The sequence below is a fragment of the Poeciliopsis prolifica genome, unplaced genomic scaffold, assembly GCF_027474105.1.
Source record: "Poeciliopsis prolifica strain line A6 unplaced genomic scaffold, Auburn_PproV2 SCAFFOLD090, whole genome shotgun sequence".
NCBI classification, from domain to species: domain Eukaryota; kingdom Metazoa; phylum Chordata; class Actinopteri; order Cyprinodontiformes; family Poeciliidae; genus Poeciliopsis; species Poeciliopsis prolifica.
In genome coordinates this window covers 1,014,523-1,037,834 of record NW_026562465.1, presented here as the reverse complement: position 1 = coordinate 1,037,834, position 23,312 = coordinate 1,014,523, and the positions used below count along the sequence as shown (strand labels likewise).

Genomic DNA, 23,312 nt, shown 5'->3' with positions numbered 1-23,312 from the left:
AAACTCCAGTCCTCCAGGTGTCCTGCAGTTTTTCATTGTGTCACAGGTACAAAACACTGGAATGAAATGGCTTCATTACCTCCTCCTTGTGTAGATAAGTTCTCCAGAGTCTTGCTAATGACCTATTATTGTATTCAGGTGGTGCAGCAGAGGCACATCTAAACGTTGCAGGCCCTCCAGGACGGCAGTTTGACACCCCTGCTCTAGAACTTTCTTTACAAGGACTATCCATTTGAATCCAGCATTTTATGAGCCAATCCTAAGGTAAGTTATTTTTGATGATTCATATTTACAAATATTGACATGTTTGGAAGCTCTTTTTCTTTCTTTTGTGTAATTTGACTTGAATTGCTATGATTAGCTGCTAAAGTGAAATTGGTGAATGGATATCGACTGGGAATTTGGAGTTTCACAAAGTTGACTTGGCAGAAAACTGTTTAAATGTTATGCTGGTGTCTCTTTATTAACTCTTAACATTCAAAAGTTTGTCTTCATCTAGCACACATTCAACCCTGACTCCTTAGGCATCATATGCTAATCTGAAATTACTGCATTTTCAGGCGCTTTCTTGATATCAACCCGGACCAAGGCCAGCTGTAGCAAGATCATCTCCAAGAGGACAGGGAAAACTTTCAAAAGAAGTCGGTCACTGTCATCCCCCGTGTTTCAACTCTGCTGAAAAACCTCATGGACTTTGAGTGGAATTTCATAGTGAGAACTTTCTAACCAAGCTATAGATATTGTTGCCCCTCCATGCAAAAACAAACAAACAAAAAACTATACAGGCATGAAGGCAACTTATCCCTGAACAGGAGTGTTCTTGAGAGACTTATTTGGTTTAAAGGTCAGCATAATCTTAAGACATCTCTTTTAATTAAGAGCATAAATTTTGTTAAGGCTCCCACTTTCTGTTCTTCAGATGTAATTTTTACTGTACAGGCACCATGTTCAACTTATCTTGTCTAATATTGTTTCACTGTTTTATATTTTGAAGTTGGAGCTCTGATTTTGCCTAAAGGAAATTCAAGTCTAAATGTTTCATTTAAATTTTTATCAAACTAAAATTTGCAATTTTTTCTATGCTTTAGATTGAAAGTTAAATGTTTCATTTGTTTTATGTTGCATCATATTGTTCCTCACTTCCACAAAAAGTAGTATTTTGTATTGAAAAAGTAGTGTGCTGAGTTGTACAATGCATTATTTCCATAATTTATTTCATACTTATTTTATTTCAGACTAATCAAAAGGCCACAATTCATGCTTTATTCAAATATTCTTTAAATCGGTTAAGAAATTTATTTCACAAAATAGATGGTGATTTTCTTACTGTTTTTCCAGAATATGACTTACTTTGGACAGTTTACCCTCAACATTCTTGTAGAAAAGGTTTAGGTTTAAGGCACACATACGTTGTCATTTCAAAACCTTCGTCTTTATTATGTGGCCCACTAAAGACTGTGTATGAGTCAATGTTTGAGTTGGTTTTTTTTTTCCAAATAAATGTTTGACATGATGGAACTTACATTTTCTAAGTGTTTTCTTTTCATGTTTCTATTTTATATTGGAAATTTGCAGTAGTAAGCTGTATGTGAATTCAACAGTAATGGTATCATAGAAAAACGGTAATATACTGGCAACACAGCTGCCAGTAGTCTACTGTGAGTCTGATAAAAAAAACAGCAATGTGCTGTAATCAAAAGATTTCTTTTGTGACGGTAATATACTGTAAAGTTGATTACAGTAAGGAGCTCTGATATATGTACTATACTTATTTGTATAGTACATATTATACCATTATATTAACGGTATAATGCTGGCAACCCTGCTGCCAGCATTTTACTGTAAAAATAGAGGGCAATTTTTTACAGTGATATAAGTTACTTTATGGGAGCAAATACAGCATCCATCCATCCATTTTTTGTACACCCTTGTCCCTAGTGGGGTCGGGAGGTGCTGGTTCCTATCTCCAGCGAACGTTTCGGGCGAGAGGTGGGGTCACCCTGGACAGGTCGCCAGTCTGTCGCAAATACAGCATGTAAACTCAAAATAACTGAACGTTTTGTTTGTGAATGGCATGTTTAACTAAAGTTATATTTTAAACTGAAAATGCTAAACGTAATTTAAAGCAGGAGGATGTGAGCCTGGAGTTACTCTGGCTGCTGTCATAGCTGCTCTTCAGTGCGCATGATCCTCCTCTCCTCCCTCCATACGTCGACGCGGCCCCGTTCTCCATCTGACAGCTGGCAGCGCGACATGCTCAGAACCAGACCCGGAGCTCCCCACCAGCACGGATTCGGTTCTGGTCCGAGCGGAAACCGAGCCGCTGAGTTGGAGTCCGAGCTGTCTGGTTGAGCTTCTGGATCCCAGGCGGCATGAGGCGCTCCTGATCCCGGCAGAACGCCTACCTGTTCCCTGTCATATTTTAGATCCGTTTGGACATCCGGAGGCCTGATCATGTCTGTTAGAGAGAAGGAGGTCCTGACCAAAGACAGCGTCAGCCTGTTGCCCTGCTTCTATTTTGTGGAGGTGAGTACTGGTTTCCACCTAGCGGTGGCCCACTAACCCGAGAGGGAGACGTGGTTGTGTAACTGGCATCAAAGATCCATTAGTTGCGCTCCAATATCAGCTGAAAAACAACCCAGTTTAATAAGAATGTTATTAATTAAATAATCGATTTAATTTGAACATGAGTTCAATTATCTTTTTTCAGCGTGCTGCTTTCATCTGGGATGTTCCTCCAAAACAGAATATGCAGGATATTTATGGCGATTTGCACAATGCAGGAATCTGTTTTATCCTGTAAATACAAGCAGAGCTGGATCATGCTCTCAGGACGTATTATGATGCAAGATTGACTGGCTAACACATGTAAGGCATCAACAACAATAACGTATGTCAGATGGCAATTCATTTAGTAAACAAGATTAAAAACTGCAACTAAAATAACCAGAGGTTGTCTTCTAGAGCAACAGTGCAGCCCTGTCTATATCTGTTTCTATGCATGAATTCAGTGAAAGTAGGTCAGAATTGAAATATCTTTCTGTGGCTGTAACTCTCATCAGGGATACGAAGTAAAGCACGTCGGCCATCAAACCTACTATGAGGCAAGAATCTTTGCAGAATGCTGAAAGCATGAAGAAAATGGGGTCTATGCAGGACAATTTTGAGTTTTCATTTACATTAGAGTGGAAAAGGATTCCAGATCCCATGCAGCTTGTAACTGCCACTCCTCCTCCCAGTGTACACGCTTTCATGCTCCAATTCACCGCTGGCCTGTAGCTCTCCAGTCAAACTGGCATCACGTGTTCTGACTATCGGTGCTACCTCGTCAGATTTTCCTACCGTAGCACGGACAGTTAAGCCTATCTGTCAGTGCTACGTGTCCAAACCTGCTACCATCATGCTTACAAACAGAAAACTATAGCGGGCTGTGTTAATGTTAAATAAATTAGATAACATTATTTAACTGATGGGACTGAAGTGGGGCTGCACAGTGGCACAGTGGGTAGCGCTGTTGCCTTGCAGCAAGGCAACAGCGCTAGGACCTTCTTGCAGCAAGGACAACCCAGGACCTTCTTGCAGCAAGAAGGTCCTGGGTTCGATTACCGGCCCGGGTTCTCCCTGTGTGTGCATGGGTTCTCTCCGGGTTCTCCGGCTTCCTCCCACAGTCCAAAAAAACATGACTGTCAGGTTAATTGGCCTTCCCAAATTCTCCCTAGGTGTGAGTGTGTGTGTGCATGGTTGTTTTTCCTGTTTGTCTCTGTGTTGCCCTGCGACAGACTGGTGACCTGTCCAAAGTGTACCCCGCCTCTCGCCCGGAACGCAGCTGGAGATAGGCACCATTAACTCCCAACCCCATTAGGGAGAAGGGTGCTCAGAAAATGGATGAATGGATGGACTGAAGTGGATCTTTGGAGTTATACTTAGCTTAGCATTGGAATAATTTATATACATGAAACCAGATCACTTCCTTCATCAGAATATCCTACCCATTTAAAATGAAAAGCTGTAGATATATAGGATCAAACCTCATAGTAGGTTTGATCCCATTACTAGAATATCCTACCTGTTAAAAAATATTTAAAATACAAAGGTGTTTGTAAGAATAAAACGGTATCAGTTTTATTGGAATTAAATTAAATACTGACACAGGTCACTGCAACTCTTCTTTGCACATTAATATGATGTATGTGTGTTATCAGATGCAGCGCAGCCACAATGAGTCTACCTAACTACACAGGTTAGGTGGACACAATCATATCCTATCAGTGATAGGATATGATTAATATACACTAATATTACACTGTTATTACACATCTTCAATCCCACAGAGTATTGCTACCAACATCGATTCTGAAAAATGTAATAAAAAAAGACTGTCATTGAACTAAAATATTTTTAAGACATAGGGACAAAATAGCCCATAAAACAACATATTTTGTCCTGATTAACCGCCAAACGATGACTTGTTTTTCAGTAGTAACGACTTTGCTGATGGCAAACTAAAACTATAAATATACTTACAAGCTGCTGTCATGTAAATGAAAAACATAAAGTAATATGGCAGCTTAATGAAAGCAAGGTGTAAAATAAATTAAATAAAGCTTACCGCAATCTCCGATGAAATAAAACACATGAAATGATACTGATACAGGTAGGACGAATTTATAAGAAATCTGCTGAGTTAGCAGTATGTGACGCAGCATTGATGTCCGCATGCACATTACCACAATCTAGAACAGATTCATGGGTAGCACAGATAAACAGTTCACTGGCAGTCAAAATTGAAGGGTAAAAAAGTTTTAAAAATGTCCAATTCTATTTGTTTCCTTGCAACTATGAACCATATTTAACCACACACACACACTACACACATATATGCACACACACTTTCTCACTATACCCTTTACTTCACTAAGAAACTGTGAGAAAGCAGGCATTCATGCAATGTTTGATGGGAATCTTTTCTGTTCCAGTGGGCAAACTCCACCCAGTCTGAGTGACACTCAGCAGAAGTGGAGGAAAACATGAATACTCTCTTCAAGACTAATTAGTCTTGATTTTAATCAGCAGGTCAATTTGACCCAGAACAGAATACGTGTCCAAAGTTCAATTATAAAGATCACCCCTTGAAAAATTGTTTTCAAATTGTAATATGAAAAAAAATCTACAAAAAATCTATTACATTTTTTATGTCCAATTGAGTAAATTGTCATCATTGGTAATTTATTTGTGAGAAATAAAAAACATAAGTGCACAAATAATGATTGAAATGATTAGTATTGGCGTTAATAATCAGATACAAAAATGTTTTAGAGGATTTTTTTATTTCTGACACTGTTGCTTGGATTAAACACGCCACAGGTCAAATTGACCCAGGAACATTATTGCTGTACCTCAGAAACGAACATAACTGGAGGGTTAATTCTGCCTGCTGCTACAGGCTTATTGCTAGCTGAATGCCCAGAGTCCAAATAAAAACCACAGCTGGACATAGTTAAAGAGGGAAAAGTAAAAGGATAAATGTATAAAGCTATGAAGAATTATGTTTTGACTCTGAGAGCTAGACAGCTTGGTCAGTAGAGTTTCAAAACTGCAGCTCTTGTGGTTGTTTTCCAGCCAGTAAAGGTCAGTCTTCAAAGGCCGTCCAAGGACGGACCACTTGAACCAACTATAGGGTCATTTGTCAATGTTCACTGGAAGTCTGATCCAACACAATGTTTCCCCCAGTATATTATAAGCCTGTTTAGAGTACTACGGAGCAGAAAACTGACATTGTTGTTAAAAACAGTCAATAGTAGGCACACAGGCACACTTACTAGAAGGAAACAAACGCACCCAGTACAGCACTTTCATTCTATTGGCTGAGAGGTTGCCAGGGCAGTACACCAAAAAGCAGATCTATGTTTTGTAAGTGAGCAAAGTCCGGAGAGAAGTTTTGAGTATAAGCATTACAAGTTTTTAGAAGAAAGACATAATGTCCTGCTTTCAAAATGAAAACGTAAAATGAAATGAAAAGTATTAAAAGTTTTGAGAACAAATGACATAAAATCCTGTTTTCACCTTTAAGATGAGTAAACCACTGTTATGGTAATGATAGCCAGATCTTTTTTCCTTTGGCACAAAACAATACAGTCTATCAACTCACATGCTGCCTTAATGACAAAAACATAGTTCTGTTGTTTGGTTGAGTTGCTGTCCCTTCCCCATTGTAAATCTTGGCTCACCTTATCTCAGGGATTGTGTCATCAATCTGGGAGTTCAGTTTAACTTGGTTTGATTTTAAAAAGAAACAGATCAACAGTGGTTATAAATGTTTTTATCATTTTGACCAAATAGCAAAGGTGACATCAATTTTAGCAAGACAGGGACTGGAGAAATTTATTCACACTTTTATGACTATTCGTCTTGCCCACTGTAGACATTCCGGCTATTCTGCCGCACATCAGTTAACTCATATCAAGGCGCCAGGACATCACCTCCATCCTAGCATACCTTCACTGGCTCTCCATAGACTACAGAATTCATGTTAAGCTTTTGTTATTTATTTTCAAATGCTTGACCAACATTGCTCTACCTCATCTATCTGATCTTCTTCAACCTTAAAATATGCCTGCTGTAGAAGTGTATGTTTCTTTAATACAAATACAAATTTCTGTTTCAATATGCTATAGAAATAAAGATTATTGATTGATTGATTGATTGATTGATTGATTGATCGATCAATCAATCAAATTTTATTTGTATAGCACATTTCAGCTACAAGGCATTTCAAAGTGCTTTACATCATAAACACAAAACACAAAGGCATGCAACATAGAATAAAATACCAAGGTTTTTTTTTTTTTTTTTTTTCTTTTCCCTCTTTTTTCCCTTTCTTCCCCCTTCCCTTTGACACGGAATTTAAGCGCCTGTTACCGCCGGACTGCGCCGTCCGTTTAACCACGGGTATTCGCCGGGCCCCGTTGCCCACAACAGGAAAAAAAAAAAAAAATACATACATATCCACAAAATCAAATCCATACATATTACATTTCAAATGCAACTCTAAATAGGTGCGTTTTTACTTGATTGATTGATACAGTGGGTGTCAAATTGGGTTCTTGAGTGTGTCCTGGATCTCTTTTTTACAAAGCCCCTTCTTAATTTTCACTATGCACTCACAGCACCGATCACACTGGGAGAGCAATGTTGTGAAATCTGCTGTCATTCAAACTGAGATGGAAAAACTAATGAGACTGAGAGAGCTTGGGAGACAGGTCTATTGTGACGGTGATTGTTTTTACATGTTGAAGAAGGAGAAGAAAGACTTGAGGTGTGAAAGGAGAGTTCAGGAGGTCGTTATCAGAGTTAACCTTAACAGCACAATAGTATTTAGTTTTAGTCATATTTTAGTTGAAGATGAATGTTTTAGGGTCACATACAGTTGTAGGGAAAAAAATCACTTAATTTCACAGACATGATGAATATTTAGGATTGGAGTTTGAATTATATTGTGTTTTACAATAATACAACAGATTAACTTTTAGGTTTTGAAACAACTTTCTTGGGACTTTTTTTTAGTGATCTTTTTAAAAACTAGGAATTCTAAATCAGAGGTTCATCAGACCTGAACTTTAAATCTGCATATGACATTCAGTTCAATTGAAAAATACTTAATGCATCCTGAAGAAAACCTAAATGCTGTTGTAACTCTAATAATCCAAGTATCTTCTGTGGACAGTAATGCTGATGGCAGAAAAGGTCTCCAGTAGCAGTCAGCTTTACAACTAATCTGAAGAGTCTTCTGACTGAAGACTGTTGCTGTATAACAACGTGTTAAGAACAGAGGAATATCTTCACTTTGCTCGTTAATTTCCTCTGTTTCCCAGGTCCATCAGTCTCCGCGTGCGCAGTGGGAATAATAAAGAACAACCATACGATATCAGACTTCAGATATGTCTAGAGCTTTACCCAGAGAATTCAATGCATAAATATGTTACGTCAGCATTACACCTAGATCATCAAGAAGTCCGACACATGACAAAACAAATAATTACCTGGAACGAGTTGAAAAGAAACGACAAAATTGCATTTCTGGGAATTGCTCACTCGGGCACAAAGCAATTCGATCTTCTGCTATAAAACAAAGCTTTTTATAAGAAAAAGAAGTGTATTTCCTTTATCTAAATATATGCATTAGAAGGTGTGTTCTTCCCTTTTTTGGGCTGTCTTAATGTTAATTTTATTACCTCTGGGGCTTGCTAAAACACCCAGATCTTCTCGTACCAGTCTCCTCCTTTTTACATTCCAGACCATGATTTATGACCTGCAGCTAGACGCAATGGCTCTCTGTCTCAGTAATTCAACAAGAAACTGATTTATAGTTTAAACAAACTGGCACAAAATCTAATGCCAAATAATAACTAGGAGTTTGGATCTAAAAACTGCAGGGTTATCTTCTTTTAAGAAAAACTCTTGGAATACCTGAAATATTTTGGAAGTAAAATAGTTTCCTAATCCTATTGTATTTCAGCAATATAAAATGCATGCAAGTAGTATGGTTAAAACTAACTAAATCAGAATGTGCTGTTAAATGCTTAAATCTGAATACATTTGATTATATTGGTAGAAGACTTTTCTTACAAGTCTTAGTGTTTACTAAACTCTTAACCAACCCTAAAGAATTCACTGATTCTGATAACAGGCAGACTCCCTGTGCCTGGATACTCCCCTGTCTGAAGGCCCTCTTTAGTAATTTATGTGAGTTCAGAGAGTAAAACGTTGTTTTAGTTTGGATCTTTATCTAAGTTTGCCTTAACATAAAGTGTACTCCAAATGTTCATGCTGCATCTTATATTTAATATGCATAAAGGTTGACTGTCTTTAAAGTTATGCTAGCCAAACTTATATTCTCAACAAACGTCATGTCTATCATGACATGCTAACAGCTCAAATCCATGTAGCAGAGACTGTATTCTATAGTAACATGTCCTGGATGTTGTAATCAGTTAGCCCAGAGGTCGGCAACCCAACATGTTGAAAGAGCCATATTGGACCCAAAAAACGAAAAACAAATCTGTTTGGAGCCGCAAAAAAGTAAAAGCCGTATATAAGGCTTTAATATATGGCAAAACAGGCTCTAGGTGTTTATATTAGCGTATTATCAAAATGACTAAGTGTATCACGTGACTCTTCTGTTGTACAATGGTGCTTTATGTTAACCTTCTGTTACAATATGAATGCATTTACAAAATTAAAGAAACGCAATAAAGAAATCAAATTCTTGATATCATTTTTATTATGAAGAGCGACAGGGAAAGTGTCATTTTTTCTCTTTTTGGAACACGGAAAATCTGCCCCCAAATGCAGACGATCGCTCTTTGTAAATAATCACCGTTAAGTGTGTGATCAAAAAAACAACAAACGGAGTGTAATAAAACGGCAGTCTTTTGAAAAGGTAAAGTCTATAAAATTAAGAGTTTAAGTTCAATTTCTGTGCAAATGCCAAGCAAATCAGTGCAACAGTAACACAAAGCAGCCATGAGCAACCCGACCTGAGCAACGACACAAAACAATATCGCTAAGTGTCATTCTAAATGTATACTGATGAAAATTACTGTATCGCTTATTTATGTATGTTTTCAGTTTTCTTTATTTTTTTCCAAAATATTTGTAGTTATTTGACAACTTGTCGCTGCAGAGCGAACATTCAGGCAATTCTTCCACACTGGCAACAAATGCAGATGATTCGGTCCAAGAATTGTAAAATTGAATGTTTCTTCTACACATTTTTATAGCATTGGAAAACGTTAAGAATGATTGTGTCGTGTTTGTCCTCCTACAGAAACCATATTAAAACAAAAAATATATTTCCCAGCCCCATCTTTTCCCATTTTCAAACATTTTTGATGAAGCTCCAAAGAGCCACTAGGGCGGCGCTAAAGAGCCGCAAGCAGCTCCAGAGCCATGGGTTGCCGACCCCCGAGTTAGCCATTGTGCTAATTTGCCTCCTTTGCTTTTGCTGCTCCTCTTTAAACCTCTTTCTGGATGCATGGTTAGAGAATCAGGACAGAGATGCTGGAGTCTGGGATATGATCCTTGTCCAATTATTATGAGAAAATAATGTCTCATAATAATTGCTTTAAATGTCCTTCTTTTCTCTGCTTTTTGGTTCCTTTCAGGCAGTGACTAAGTCCAGGCAACCCTGTCAGAATTAGTTTCACTTGTGTTCTATCAGAATCCATTCCAACTTTAGATTTTATAAATAAAAAAAGCCACTGATGAAATATTTCTTGTAATAGTTTCGGTGATTAAAATAAAAACTGACCCTGGCTTAGCAGAACTCTCTCAGAAGAGACTGGGCTTTATTCAGACATGTTTGGCAGACACTGTGAGACCCTGTTGGGCTCACCTGATTGCTTTACAATCCTTTACCTGATGCATTTATCACAGGCGGTTTACTTACACAGCAGTGTGACTCCAAGTGATAATAATAATAAAATAACGGTAAAATAAACATTGCAATAAATTCTTGAATCCTAGGTGTTTATATTAGCGTATTATCAAAATGACTAAGTGTATACATGATTGCTGTAATATTTGAATCATTGTGCATTGTTTCTGCAGCAGTGGTGCTGTGTGCTTGGTGTGTGAGAGCTGTGTATGCTAGAGACAGAACCAGCTCTAGACCACAACATCATTCACTCAGGGCTTCATTATGCAGACTGAGTATTGTAGCGGTAATAAGTCATGAACAAAACATGATTAAATATTGGTGGTTGCAGTCTGTGTTATTTGACTAAAGGACATATACTATCAAATATATTTTACTTTAGAACTTTTACCATTACAACAAAAGCTAACTTAATAGTACACACAGCTGGAGTCATTTTGACTCCCAGCACAAGTCCAACTTCTGTCATCTACAGAAATACTCAGATGACTCTGCAGTTCTCTGGTGAATCAGAGATGAACAAGAGGATGAGTACAGAGAGCTGATAGACCTCTTTTTGTCATGGTGTAGGAACAAAGCAATAGAGATGATTGTTGATTTCAGTTGGAACAGGGTTAGATCAAACCCTATTTCCATCATTGGAGAAGAAGTGGATGTGGTTGAGGAATGAATATAAATACCATAGTGTTTATCTGGAAAACAGACTGGCCTGGAGACACAAGAAGAAGGATCAGAGTAGACTGTAGGAAGCTAAGATCCTTCAAGGTTTGCAGCAAAATCTTGCAGATATTCTGACAGTCTGTTGTTGAAAGCATCATCTCTGCTGCCGTCATATATTGGGGCAGCAGCATCAGAGCCAGGGACATAAGAAGGCTCAATAGCCTGATAAAGAAGGCTGGTTCTGTTCTGGGGACGACTGTTTTCTTTCCACCCTTCTTATGCAAAGAAGGATTCTTCATACGATGAAGAAAATAATAGACAACACCTTTGCTGTTCATGACACTGTCTTGGGAAGGCAAAGCATGATTAGAGGCTTCTTCAGATTCAGTGCAGTATAGGCTGCACTGAGATCTTTCCTGCCAACAGCCATCACCACCTGAAACCTGTTCAGCTTCCAAAGTCCTGTCCACTGACTCTGTGACAGGTGAGGTGTGATGCTGTATCTGAACTACAGACAGCCTCTCAGCCTGGCTGCAGCTCAGCTGAGCCGTGTGACTGCCTGGCTCCAGCAGTCTTCATAGAACTGCGCAGTGTTGAGATGTTAGGATGAGCTTTAATCCCACACGTCTGATCAGATGCTTCAATTGTCACTGTTGTTTCTAAACCCTAAATATGTCAAATACACTTTCACTAGAGTTTAGTGTTCACATTTAGGATCAGTGAGTACGTTTCAAGTTAGTTGTTAATTCCATTCAACATCTTCCATTTTTCTTTTGATAGGTCACATCCATAATCTTCCATGCATAATTGAATCAAATTAACATGCTCATTGATCCAAAAGGCCATCACAGCAGCAGCAGCCATAAAAAAATATTGACTGGAAATCTACATAAGCTTCAGCTTTTTGACCTGGAAGTGTGGTAACTCTGTGTGGCTCTGGTCTCCATAGCTACCCATTCTGGTCTCTTCTATGGTGAGTCTCTACTTCCTGGAGTGGACCGATGTGTTCAAGCCAGTGAATTCTGGGTATAACTGCCACGACCGCAGCCTGAGCCTGCCCTACATTGACCCCAACCATGAGGTCATCCCACTTCTGATGCTGCTTAGCCTGGCCTTTGCAGGACCAGCCATCACTGTGAGTATTAAGACCATAAAACATGCACAGAGTTCCTGTTTCTTTTGAAAACTACATGGTTGGATCTGGGAAAATATCAGTATTAAAACAATTAGTTTATGCAGAATATTTCACTTTATAAGGTGCAGGTAGAAGTATAAAGTATCATAAACTGTACAATAATACAGCCAGAGGTTCACTTACAACCTCAGCTTGGGCTCCAAAGTGAAATGGAAACTGCAGGTTGAGCTGCCATTCACATGGCCTGAGGCTGAGGGTGGCAGTTCAAAGGTTCATTACATTTTAATAGTGTTTTGAAATTGCAATGTTGGACAGAGTGAACTACACTTTTCATTTCAAATGCATTTTGTGTGTTTGAATGAATGAATGAATGAATGAATGAATGAATGAATGAACGAACGAACATTTAGGTGATCTTATTCTTACTTTTTGTCTCTGAACCTCATCATCGAGCACCCCAGGCAAACAGACATAAGGCACTAACCCAGGGAAATGTGTACGCCCCACACACTGGTAGACAGTCAGCAAGGCACAGGAGTGTCAGCCATAGAGACACAGGAGATGTAGGAGGTCAATCCCCCCACCCAGTCACACAACCATTTCCCTCCACCCCATAACCACACTGAGTCCTTCGTATGTGGGTCGTGCCCTTTACTCCTGCACCACCACCATGCCCAGAATTCAATAAAGTTAATGGCTCGATGCAATCAACTGTTAACTTTTCCCACATCCTTGCTCAGGAGTCGGATCACTGGGAAGTTAGTGGCTCAATGCAACTGGCTTTGATTACTTAGAAAACATTCTATCAGTTGGACTAATGAATGAATGTTGCTTTTTTTAACTTGAATGAAACTATAACATCTTGAATTGATTAAATCATAAGTTGTGTCTGTCTTGTAAGTTGCTTGATATAATTTAATATGTGAATTGATGGCATATCAAACATTTCATTGAATTGGATTGGATCTGAAAATATGTAAACATTATTAAAGGTAACAATGATTCAGTACCAACCAGAAAGTGTACAGCAAAGGTTAAGCCTAGCAAGTAAGTAAAAAAAAAACCCAGATTGAATACTAAATCCTCAGTAAAATCTTTACCAACCACATCTACATGGAAGCACATGCAATAAATGAGTGATTGTTCTCCAGATCATGATTGGAGAGGCCATCTTGTTCTGCTGCCTTTCTTGGAGGAAGACTGGCAGAACGGAGGCTAGCATCAACGCTGCTGGATGCAATTTCAATTCCTTCATTCGCCGAGCCATCCGCTTTGTTGGTATGCCCACTTTCTTAGTGTTTGATTTGAGACCAATAAACCTAATTGCATTTTCTCACATTATTTTCGAAGATATGATTGTTGGACCTTTTGTACAGTTGTCTCACGTCTAACCTTTCATCCTTAGGTGTTCATGTGTTTGGCCTCTGTGCGACTGCTCTTATTACCGACATCCTGCAGCTAATGACTGGCTATCCAACACCCTACTTCCTCACTGTATGCAAACCCAACTACACCACGCTGAACATCAGCTGTGATAAGAACCCCTATGTGAGAGAGGATATCTGCTCAGGAGCAGACCCTGCAGCCATAAATCAGGGGAGGTGAGGAGGAAAAGCATTCATCTCTTTCACTTACCTCTAGAACTAAGAACTTCCCAGTGACAAAAGTAATCAATAAGACATTGTAATGATAGTGTATGTATTTTGTTCCTTTGCAACAGTTTTTAAGAATGTGTTAAATAAGAACTGATCAACCAGTGTTTGGACAGTTTCAGTTCTGAATCCATCAGCCTCACACAGTTAATCAGCAGTTCAGAAAATTTTTTAAACTCATGAAATAAATGTTTAAACTGTTAGAGAAAATCATCTAGAGCAAAGGTCCCTCAGAGGTCTTGAGGACCAATGTCCTGCAACTTTTGAATGTGTCTTTGCTTCAACAAACTTGAGTCAAACCATGAGTTCATCAGCAAGACTGAGCAGGTCATAAACATCTGATTCACGGGTGTCTAACCAGAGAGACATTTAGAAGTAACAGGACATCAACTCTCCAGGCCTGGACGTGAGCATGTTTCTACTGTTAAGCCTACAGTCTCTGTTTGTGTGGGGGGTTTTTTTGTTACTCTGAGCAACATTTAGCAGAGCAGATAAAAGTGAAAAGCTGCCTATATCAATTAGAGAGAACACAGCTGTTCTGAATGCTGGACCTCATGAAGACGTCTGTGCTTTGACACTCTGAGCTCTGGGTTCACAGTCTTTTCCATATCAGAAGAGCATTTAGGGACAGTTTTGTAGATGACCTAATGAGGTGACAACTCTGCTGGAATGTTTCTCCTGCCTTCTATATGTTCTTCATCACTGATCCGAATGCCCAGAGCCTAGTTTTCCTCAAGAGAAATGTCACACATTCATTAGTTCAGTGTTTTCATGAAGTGGAAGGATTCTTCTTCTTTTTGTTTTATGACAGTTGTCAAACAACTTTTAGGTGCATTACTGCCACCTTCCAGACTGGAGTATGGACCAGATTTATAACCACTATAATCTTTCCATATTACCTGTCCTCCTAAGAAAGCTAAATATGCTGTTGAATACTACATCTTCAGACGACTTTTGTAACAAATTTCTAATATCCAATTTAGTTTTATTCCTATTTAACTCTCTGATTAACATCTCTCTTTCTTGAGTGTATCTATTACATTCTAAAAAAATATGCTGTATTGTTTCTGACTTTTCACAATATCTACACATACCTGTACTATGTTTGTTAATTATTTTCAAAGTACTATTTAAACCCGTATGCCCAAATCTTAATCTGGATATAATATCCTCCTCTTTTTTATTCTTATTACCTTTCCCACATTCCCCAACTTTTTTTAAATACTATAATATAATCTTGCATTTTCTTCTCTATCCCATTGTTCCTGCCATTTCCTTTTACTATACATTTTACTTATATTTTTGACCTTGTTTTTGCTCATTTTAGAGATAATGTATTAGTTCAACATTATCTTTTTTGCTGCATTTTTAGTGAATTTGTCTGCCAATTCATTTCCTATTATTCCAATGTAAGCTGGAATAGAAATTAATTTAACACTGGATCCATATTTTTCCAATTTAAAATTATTTTATATCCAATACAATATCTTGTCTTGTTTCTGAAGTTTGCTCTACAATGCTTATCAATGCACTACTTGAATCTAAGCAAATCAATATCTTCTTCTTTCCTGACTCCTCACTCCATTCTATAGCCATTAAAATAGCCATTAATTCACCTGTATATACTGTCAGTCTATCCGTCATCCTTTTATTTTTCATAATATTTAAATCAGGAATTATGAGTGCTATTCCAATTTTGTCATTTAACATTTTAGAAGCATCTGTATATACTTGTTTATATTCTCCATATTCTTTCCTTATATTTCCTTCCACCTCTTCCTTTCCTATTTGTTTGCCTCTTTCCAATAAACTTAAATCAACTTCAATTTTTCCATTTAACCACGGTGGAGTACAAGGAATATTTACCACAGGAATAATTAAACAATGATTTATACCTGCTTCATTTATTTCTTTATTAATAATTCAACCAAAACTATTTATTTCCTTATTCTTTACTTTTTCTTGACAAGGTTGTAGTATACTATTTAGAGAATAGCTTTCCTTATGTCCTTTTATATTCGTCCAACTATGGCTAACTGTTTTCTTCTGAGCTCCAGTGACATCTCACCCATTTCAACTTGTCATGCTGATACTGGGGTTGTTTTCATTGCTCTGCAACAAATTCTTAATGCCTGATATTGAACTCTATCTATTTCTTTTAGTAAACTATTTGAGGCTGAATTATATACAATCAATCAATCAATCAAATTTTATTTGTATAGCACATTTCAGGTACAAGGCATTTCAAAGTGCTTTACATCATAAATACAAAACAAAAAGGCATGCAACATAGAATAAAATACCAAGGTTTTTTTTTTTTGTCACGGAATTTAAGCGCCTGTTACCGCCGGACTCCGCCGTCCGTTCAACTATGGGTATTTGCCGGGCCCCGTTGCCCACAACAGGAAAAGATCTCAACAGGAAAAGATCTCAACAGGCGGAATTTAAGCGCCTGTTACCGCCGGACTCCGCCGTCCGTTTAACCACGGGTATTCGTCGGGCCCCGTTCCCCACAAAAGGAAAAAAAAAAAAAGAAAATAAAAAATTGAAAATTACATACATATCCACAAATACAAATTCATACATATTACATTTCAAATACAATTCTAAACAGGTGTGTTTTTAATTGTGATTTAAAAGAAGTCAGGGTTTCCGCTGTTTTACAGTTTTCTGGAAGTTTGTTCCAAATTTTTGGTCCATAGATGCTGAAAGCTGCTTCTCCTCTTTTGGTTCTGGTTCTGGGGATGCAAAGCAGAACCAGAACCAGAACCTGAGAGTCTGGAAGGTTGATACAACAACAGCAGATCTTTAATGTATTGTGGTGCTAAACCATTCAGTGATTTATAAACTAACAACAGTATTTTAAAATCTATTCTTTGAGCTACAGGGAGCCAGTGGAGGGACTTAAAAACTGCTGTTATGTCTCTATCTTCCTGGTTTTAGTGAGAACAGGAGCAGCAGCTTCTGGATCAGCTGCAGCTGGAGGATTGATTTGTTGGACAGGCCTATGAAGACGCTGTTACAATAATCAATGCGACTAAAGATAAACACAGGGATGAGTTTCTCTACATCTGGCTGAGATATTAGTCCTCTAATCCTGGAGATGTTCTTCAGTGATAGAAGGCCGACTTTGTAACTGTCTTTATGTGGCTCGTAAGGTTCAACTCCGAGTCCATCACTACTCCCAGGTTTTGGGCCTGATCTCTAGTTTTTAGTTGTAATAACTAAAGCTGTGCATTGACTCTAGATCAATAGCTCTAGATTTATAGCTCTAGATCTATAGCTCTAGATCTATAGCTCTAGATCGTTCCTCTTTAGGTCAAAAATAATGACTTCAGTTTTGTTTCTGTTCAGCTGGAGAAAGTTTTGACACATCCACACATTTATCTGTTCTAAACATTTATTAAGTGATTGGATGGGGTCAAAGGTCACCTGGTGACAATGTAATGTAGAGCTGTGTGTCATCTGCATAGTTATGGTAGCTAATATTATTTCCTATTATAACCTGAGCTAGTGGGACAATATAAACATGGAATAAGAGGGGTCCTAGGATTGAACCTTGGGGCACCCCACATGTGACCTTTGACCTCTTTGAAGAGAAGTTTCCAATTGAAACAAAGAAATCCCTGTTCTTTATGTAGGATTCCAACCAGTGAAGCACTGGACCGGAGAGTCCAACCCAACTCTCCAGTCGATTCAGTAATATGTCAAAAGCTGCACTGAGGTCCAACAGAACCAGCACTGTGGTTCTCCCACAGTCCGTCTTTATATGGATATCATTGAATACTTTGACTAGGCCAGTCTCCGTGCTGTGGTGAGCACGAAAACCAGATTGTTAGGAGTCAAAGCAGTTGGTTATTGTCATGAAGCTATTCAACTGTTTACACACAGCTTTTTCAATAACTTTGCTGATGAATGGAAGGTCAGAGGTCAGAGGTCGGCCTGTAATTCTGCAGTAGTGATTTGTCCAGATTGTTCTTTTTTAGCAGAGGTTTGATAACTGCTGTTTTCAAAACCTGGGGGAAAACGCCTGATGTGAATGATGAGTTACTATTTGGATCAGATCAGTAGCAATAACAGGCAGGACTTTCTTAAAGAAATGTGTGGGTATTACATCCAGACAGCAGGAGCTTGAACTTAATTGACTTAGAATTTGTTCTAGAGTTTTATAATTAAGTGGTTGAAAGTGGGTCATTTTTCCTGTATTAGGTTTGTCTGGGTACAGCAATGGTTCTGGCTGTAGAGTTGGTGTGCAGATTAATCCTCTGATTTATTGAATTTTCTCTGAAAAGAAGCTGGAAAACTTGTTACAGGCAGCATTAGATTGAATTCAGGAGGTAACGTCATAGGAGGGTTTGTGAGCCTGTCAACTGTTGCAAATAAAGCTCCAGCATTGTTAATGTTTTTGTTTATGACATCTGCAAAGAAAGCCTCCCTTGCATGTTTTAGTGTTGAGTGATAGTTACATAGTATTTCTTTGCAGATGTCATTATGAACGTGAAGTTGAGTTTTACGCCATTTTGGTTCTGCTCTGAGACAGAGTTGTCTTGCAGATCGAACTGTTTGTGCTTTTCTCCATGGAGATTTCTTCTTACCAGTCAAAACCTTTACTTTAATTGGGGCAATGGAATCAATGATATATGAAACTATAGACTGAAAATCATCTACCAACTTATCTACGTCATTACAGTTTAAGGGTGAGGAAGAAGTGTAGATTTGATTAAATGTTTCTGCTGTGTTTTCTGTAAAAGAACGTTTTGTGACAGTAGCTGTTTGTCCAAGTGGGTCAAAGAATAAATAACTTTCAAAGATAACAGCAAAGTGATCCGACAGTGCGATTTCAGTTACAGAGACATTGGAAATATTCACACCATTACTGATAACCAGGTCCAGTGTGTGTCCTTGAGTGTGTGTTGCTTGTTTCACATGTTGTGTTAAACCAAAATTTTCTAAAATATTAAAAGCTTTTTTGCCCCTCTGTCTTGGGGTTTGTCCACATGAATGTTGAAATCACCAACAATTATTAATCAATCATAATCAATGCATATGAGAGATAGAAGATCATTCAAGTCAGTAAAGAAATGTTCCACGTATGTTGGAGTTTTGTATAAAGTTAGTGTCAAAGTTCATTTGTGGCCTTCAATCTCAATTCTTAGATACTCAAAAGAGGTGAAATGACCCAAAGAGATTTTACTACAGTTTATGGTATTTTTAAATATAGAAGCCACGCCTCCTCCTTTTTTATGTTTTCTATTCTAACTTAAAAAATTGTAGTTAGGAGGCGCTGATTCAATTAGTACAATTTGGTCATTATCGTCATTCAACCATGTTTCTATCAGAAACATAACATCCACATTATACTCAGTGATGAAATCACAGAGTATATCACAGAGTACAGAGTGGTCTGACATTTAAAAGTGCTATTTTAAGTGGCTTAGAGGTCAAAAGTTTTTCAGTCTGAGGTTCCTTCAGGCATGGGATCACTCTGAGGTTCGAATTAGGACCGCTGTATTTCATATTTCTATTTTTTGTAAATTTTCTTGTAGTGATCCGGACAGGTAATGTCCTGTTCTGCATTTCCAGGGGGCCAGATGCATTCTGGAGGAAGACGGGTGTAAAGATAATATCTGGTCCCCGGCCTCAGACCTCAGAGACGCAGAGTGATGGAACCTCTGGAAAGTCATGGGCAGGTGGCTTAAATGAAGTGAGATCTGCTACATGAGTGCTAAGGAGAGACGTGCCGAGGCGAACCTGTTGATTCATTCCATCTGTAAATTTAAGAAACTCTGGTCCGGAAGAGATTTCTTCATTGGTATCCATTGAATCCTGTGAATGATTGGAGGAGCAGAGAGGGAGGGAGGAAGGAGCAAGGGAAGCAGTCGCTTCGTCTCCAGTCGATTTATCAGCTTGTTTTGGAATGTTGTGTTCCTGATCCGGGGAGCGTTCCATCCTAGTCAGACATCCTTGAGCCTGTTCTTCTGAAGCGATGATCCTGTTGCTGTCCTTATTGATAAAATAAAAAAGGTTTGCAGTGAGTAGCTTTATCCCATGTTTATTAAGATTGCATCCTCCTCTTCCGAAAAGGTGAAAGCGCTGCCAATAGATCCAGAGGTTATCATGAAGGTCACTGAGCTGGTAGAGCAGCTTTTAATCAGCCATTTGTTGATCGTGAGCAGCCTGGAGTGTTTTTCTTCTCCCCATTGAGGTGATGGAATTGGACCACTGCGAAATAACTTCATTTTTAATTTTCCCATAGTGTCCAGAAGAATGTTAAACTCCTTTTTCAGAATTACAGACTTTTGCTTTGCCAGATCGTTGGCTCCAACATGGACAACTAAAGTCTCAATATCTGGCTGATCGGTGGTTAGAGAGAGCAGTTTGTTGGTTAAATCAGACACAGTGTCACCAGGAAAATACATCACTCTTGTTTTCCTGGGATTGCAAACAGGCAGCATTTGCCTCATCTCCAATAATAAGCACTTTTGGGATACCTTTTGTTTTCCTGGTGGTCGCTTTGTCCACTGGAGCTTTGGGGGATCGATGTGTTGGTCTTGCCTCATTGTTGATATTTGAAGGCGAAGTTTCACTCAGAGGCTCAGACTGGAGTGCAGAAAATCTGTTTTTAAGTGGGATTCCCACAGAGTCAGAATGTTTTGAGGCTCGTGCAGGTTGCTTTGTCCCTGGGAGCGGGGTCAGCGGGGTCAGCAGGGTCGGTGGAGGCGTTTTGGTTGCAGCTGCTTGTTTGTCTTTCTTTGGTGGAGCAGGTGTTGAAGTTGAAGGTGGGTTTCGGCTCAGAGCCGGCCACGCTGATTCGTCCAGGTGCGGGGTTCTCCCTCATAGTCGTCTCATCGGATCCGTAGTGCGAGATTCCCGTTTCGGCTTGGCACCCAGGGCGTTCCAGGGTGAGCTGCTCGGTGCAGGGCGCACCGTTGATTTGAGGAAGGGTCGTCTCATTTCCACAGGCAGCGTTGATCTCAAAGTTCACCTCCAGCAGTTTGATCTTCATTTCTATAGACTGAAGTCGTTGTAAAATACTCCTCATGTCCTTGGGGTCAGCCGGAGGCATTTTGCCCTGGTTTAACTTGGAGGTAAAGAAAAGTAAGGTGAAAATAAAAGTAAGAAAATCCTCCAGTTCTTAGGTTAGTAGTAATCCAGTTAAAATGTCAATAATGTAAATATAACTATAAAAACTGTCGCTTTAAAAATAATTCACAGGCAGAGTTATCAGGAAGGATGAGAGAGAGGAGGATGAGCTGTTCCTCCTTCGACAGTCAACAAGTCGAAATCAATTACTGATCTAATAAGTCCATTATATATTATTTTTAATGCTTTCCTATCAGCTCCCCAATCTTTACGTCTTAAACATCTCATTATATTTAAGATTTTTATTACTTTTCTCAATTATTTTTTTAATATGTATTTTCCACGTACATTTTTTATCGAACCAAATTCCTAAATATTTAATCTGATCTATCCTTTCTACAACATTTTCATATAATTTTAAATCTATATTTATATTTATTTTCCTAGTAGTAAATGTCACAAATTTGGATTTTGATATTGAAATTCTAAATCCCCACTCTAGAGCCCAAGCTTCTACACTATTTATTGCCTCTTGCATTTTCTTATTTATAAACTTTACATTTTCCCCCCTTTTCCAAATAAGGCCATCATCTGCAAATAGTGTCACTCCAAACTCTTTCTCTATTTTACTAAAAATATCATTAATCATTATTATAAATAACATAGGACTCATTATACTATCTTGAGGAGTACCATTTTCAATTTGATGTTTTGAACTTAATTCATTAAGTTACTCTTATATTCTTTTCGGTTAAATTTTTTTTAATCCATCTATATATTTTACCCCTTAACCCTATTTGTTTTATTTTAATTAATAATCCTTCCTTCCATAACATATCATATGCTTTTTCAATATCCAAAAAATATGCTATTAAGACCGCTTTATTCACCTGTGCTCTCCTAATTTCATGTTTCAGATATAGTATAGGATCTATTGTATTTCTCCCTTTTCTGAACTGAAAATTGATATGATTTAATCTTTCCCTTCGATTCCAAAAAATATATCAATTATTCACCAATTTTTTCTATTATCTTTCCAATACAAAACATTAATGCTATTGGTCTATAACTCTCAGCTAACTGTGGATCTTTACCAGGTTTACAAATAGGAATAATGATAGATTCTTTCCATTTATCCGGCAGAATTCCTTCCTCCCATATCTTATTAAATAATTCTAATAATATCATCTTACTTTTTTCACTAAGATTTTTTAACATAATATAATTGATCTTATCAGATGTTGAATTTTTAGAATTTTTTAATGCTCTATTTAATTCTACTAGTGAAAATTTCATATTTACAATATCTTTATCCTCTTCTTCATTATGTAGCATGTTATTATAATTTTTTAATGTCCTTTTTCTTTACTACTAAGATTCTCCATGCTATGTATTTTAGTTAAAACTCTTGCTAATAATTCTGTTTTTCTTTTATTATCTATGAGCATGTTATCATTATTTTTAAGTACTGGAAAAACCTATTCTTTTGATCTACCTGACATTTTCCTGTTAGTATTCCAAACCTTGTCTAACGCAGTAGTTTTCCCCAATGACTCACAATATTTTCTCCAATAATCCCTTTTAGCATTTCTTATCGTCTTCCTGACTTCTGCTTGTCTTCTCTTATAATTTATTAGGTTTTCGAAGCAAATAGCTTTTTTAAGGGGTTTAAAAGCCTTATTCCTTAGTTTAATTGTTACTGAACATTCTGAATTCCACCAAGGAACTATCTTCTTTTTTTTACCACCTTCACTTCTAGGTATTACTGCTTTTGCTATATTAGCTATACTATTACTAATTTCTAAATTTAATTCATTTATTGGTTTATTTATATCTATATTTACCATATTACTTTCATTAATTATTTTATATCTTTCCCAATTACCATCCTCAAATCTCCATCTCCCTTGACTTTCTACCTGGTTTTCTTCTATATTTATTTCGACTTTAACAAATATTGGATAATGATCACTTCCTATTGTACTATTTTTACATACTCTCCAGCTGCAACTATCCGCCAAAGATTTTGATACAAGAGTCAGATCAATAGCAGACTCCCTACCTCTTACCAAGTCTACCCGAATACCTACCCCATTGTTTAATAGGACCATTTCTTTTTCTCCAATCATTTCTTCTAATATCCCCCCATTATAGTCATCTTGTTCTGCACATAGAAAGTACTATGTGCATTAAAATCCCCACACCAAATTATTTTTCCTCCCCAGTGTCTAAGAATTTTTTCAATTTTTTATTTATCTATTTTTTTACAAGGATTATAATTTATAATTTTTATATTTCCATTTTTTGTCCAAATTTTGACCGCATTAACTTCTAGATCTGTATTTAA

General features: G+C 37.8%; 1 protein-coding gene across 1 annotated transcript in view; it reads left to right on the top strand.

The window, feature by feature from the left end:
- The first annotated feature begins 2,190 nt into the window (after positions 1–2,190).
- The window catches only part of LOC129353414 (phospholipid phosphatase-related protein type 4), a 40,472-nt gene continuing 19,350 nt past the window's right edge, over positions 2,191–23,312 (top strand). Inside the window, exons 1-4 of the mRNA XM_055022738.1 lie at positions 2,191–2,526; positions 12,045–12,230; positions 13,382–13,508; positions 13,636–13,831. Coding sequence (XP_054878713.1) covers positions 2,455–2,526; positions 12,045–12,230; positions 13,382–13,508; positions 13,636–13,831 — 581 coding nt within the window. The 5' untranslated portion in view covers positions 2,191–2,454. The remainder of the gene's footprint in view (positions 2,527–12,044; positions 12,231–13,381; positions 13,509–13,635; positions 13,832–23,312) is intronic.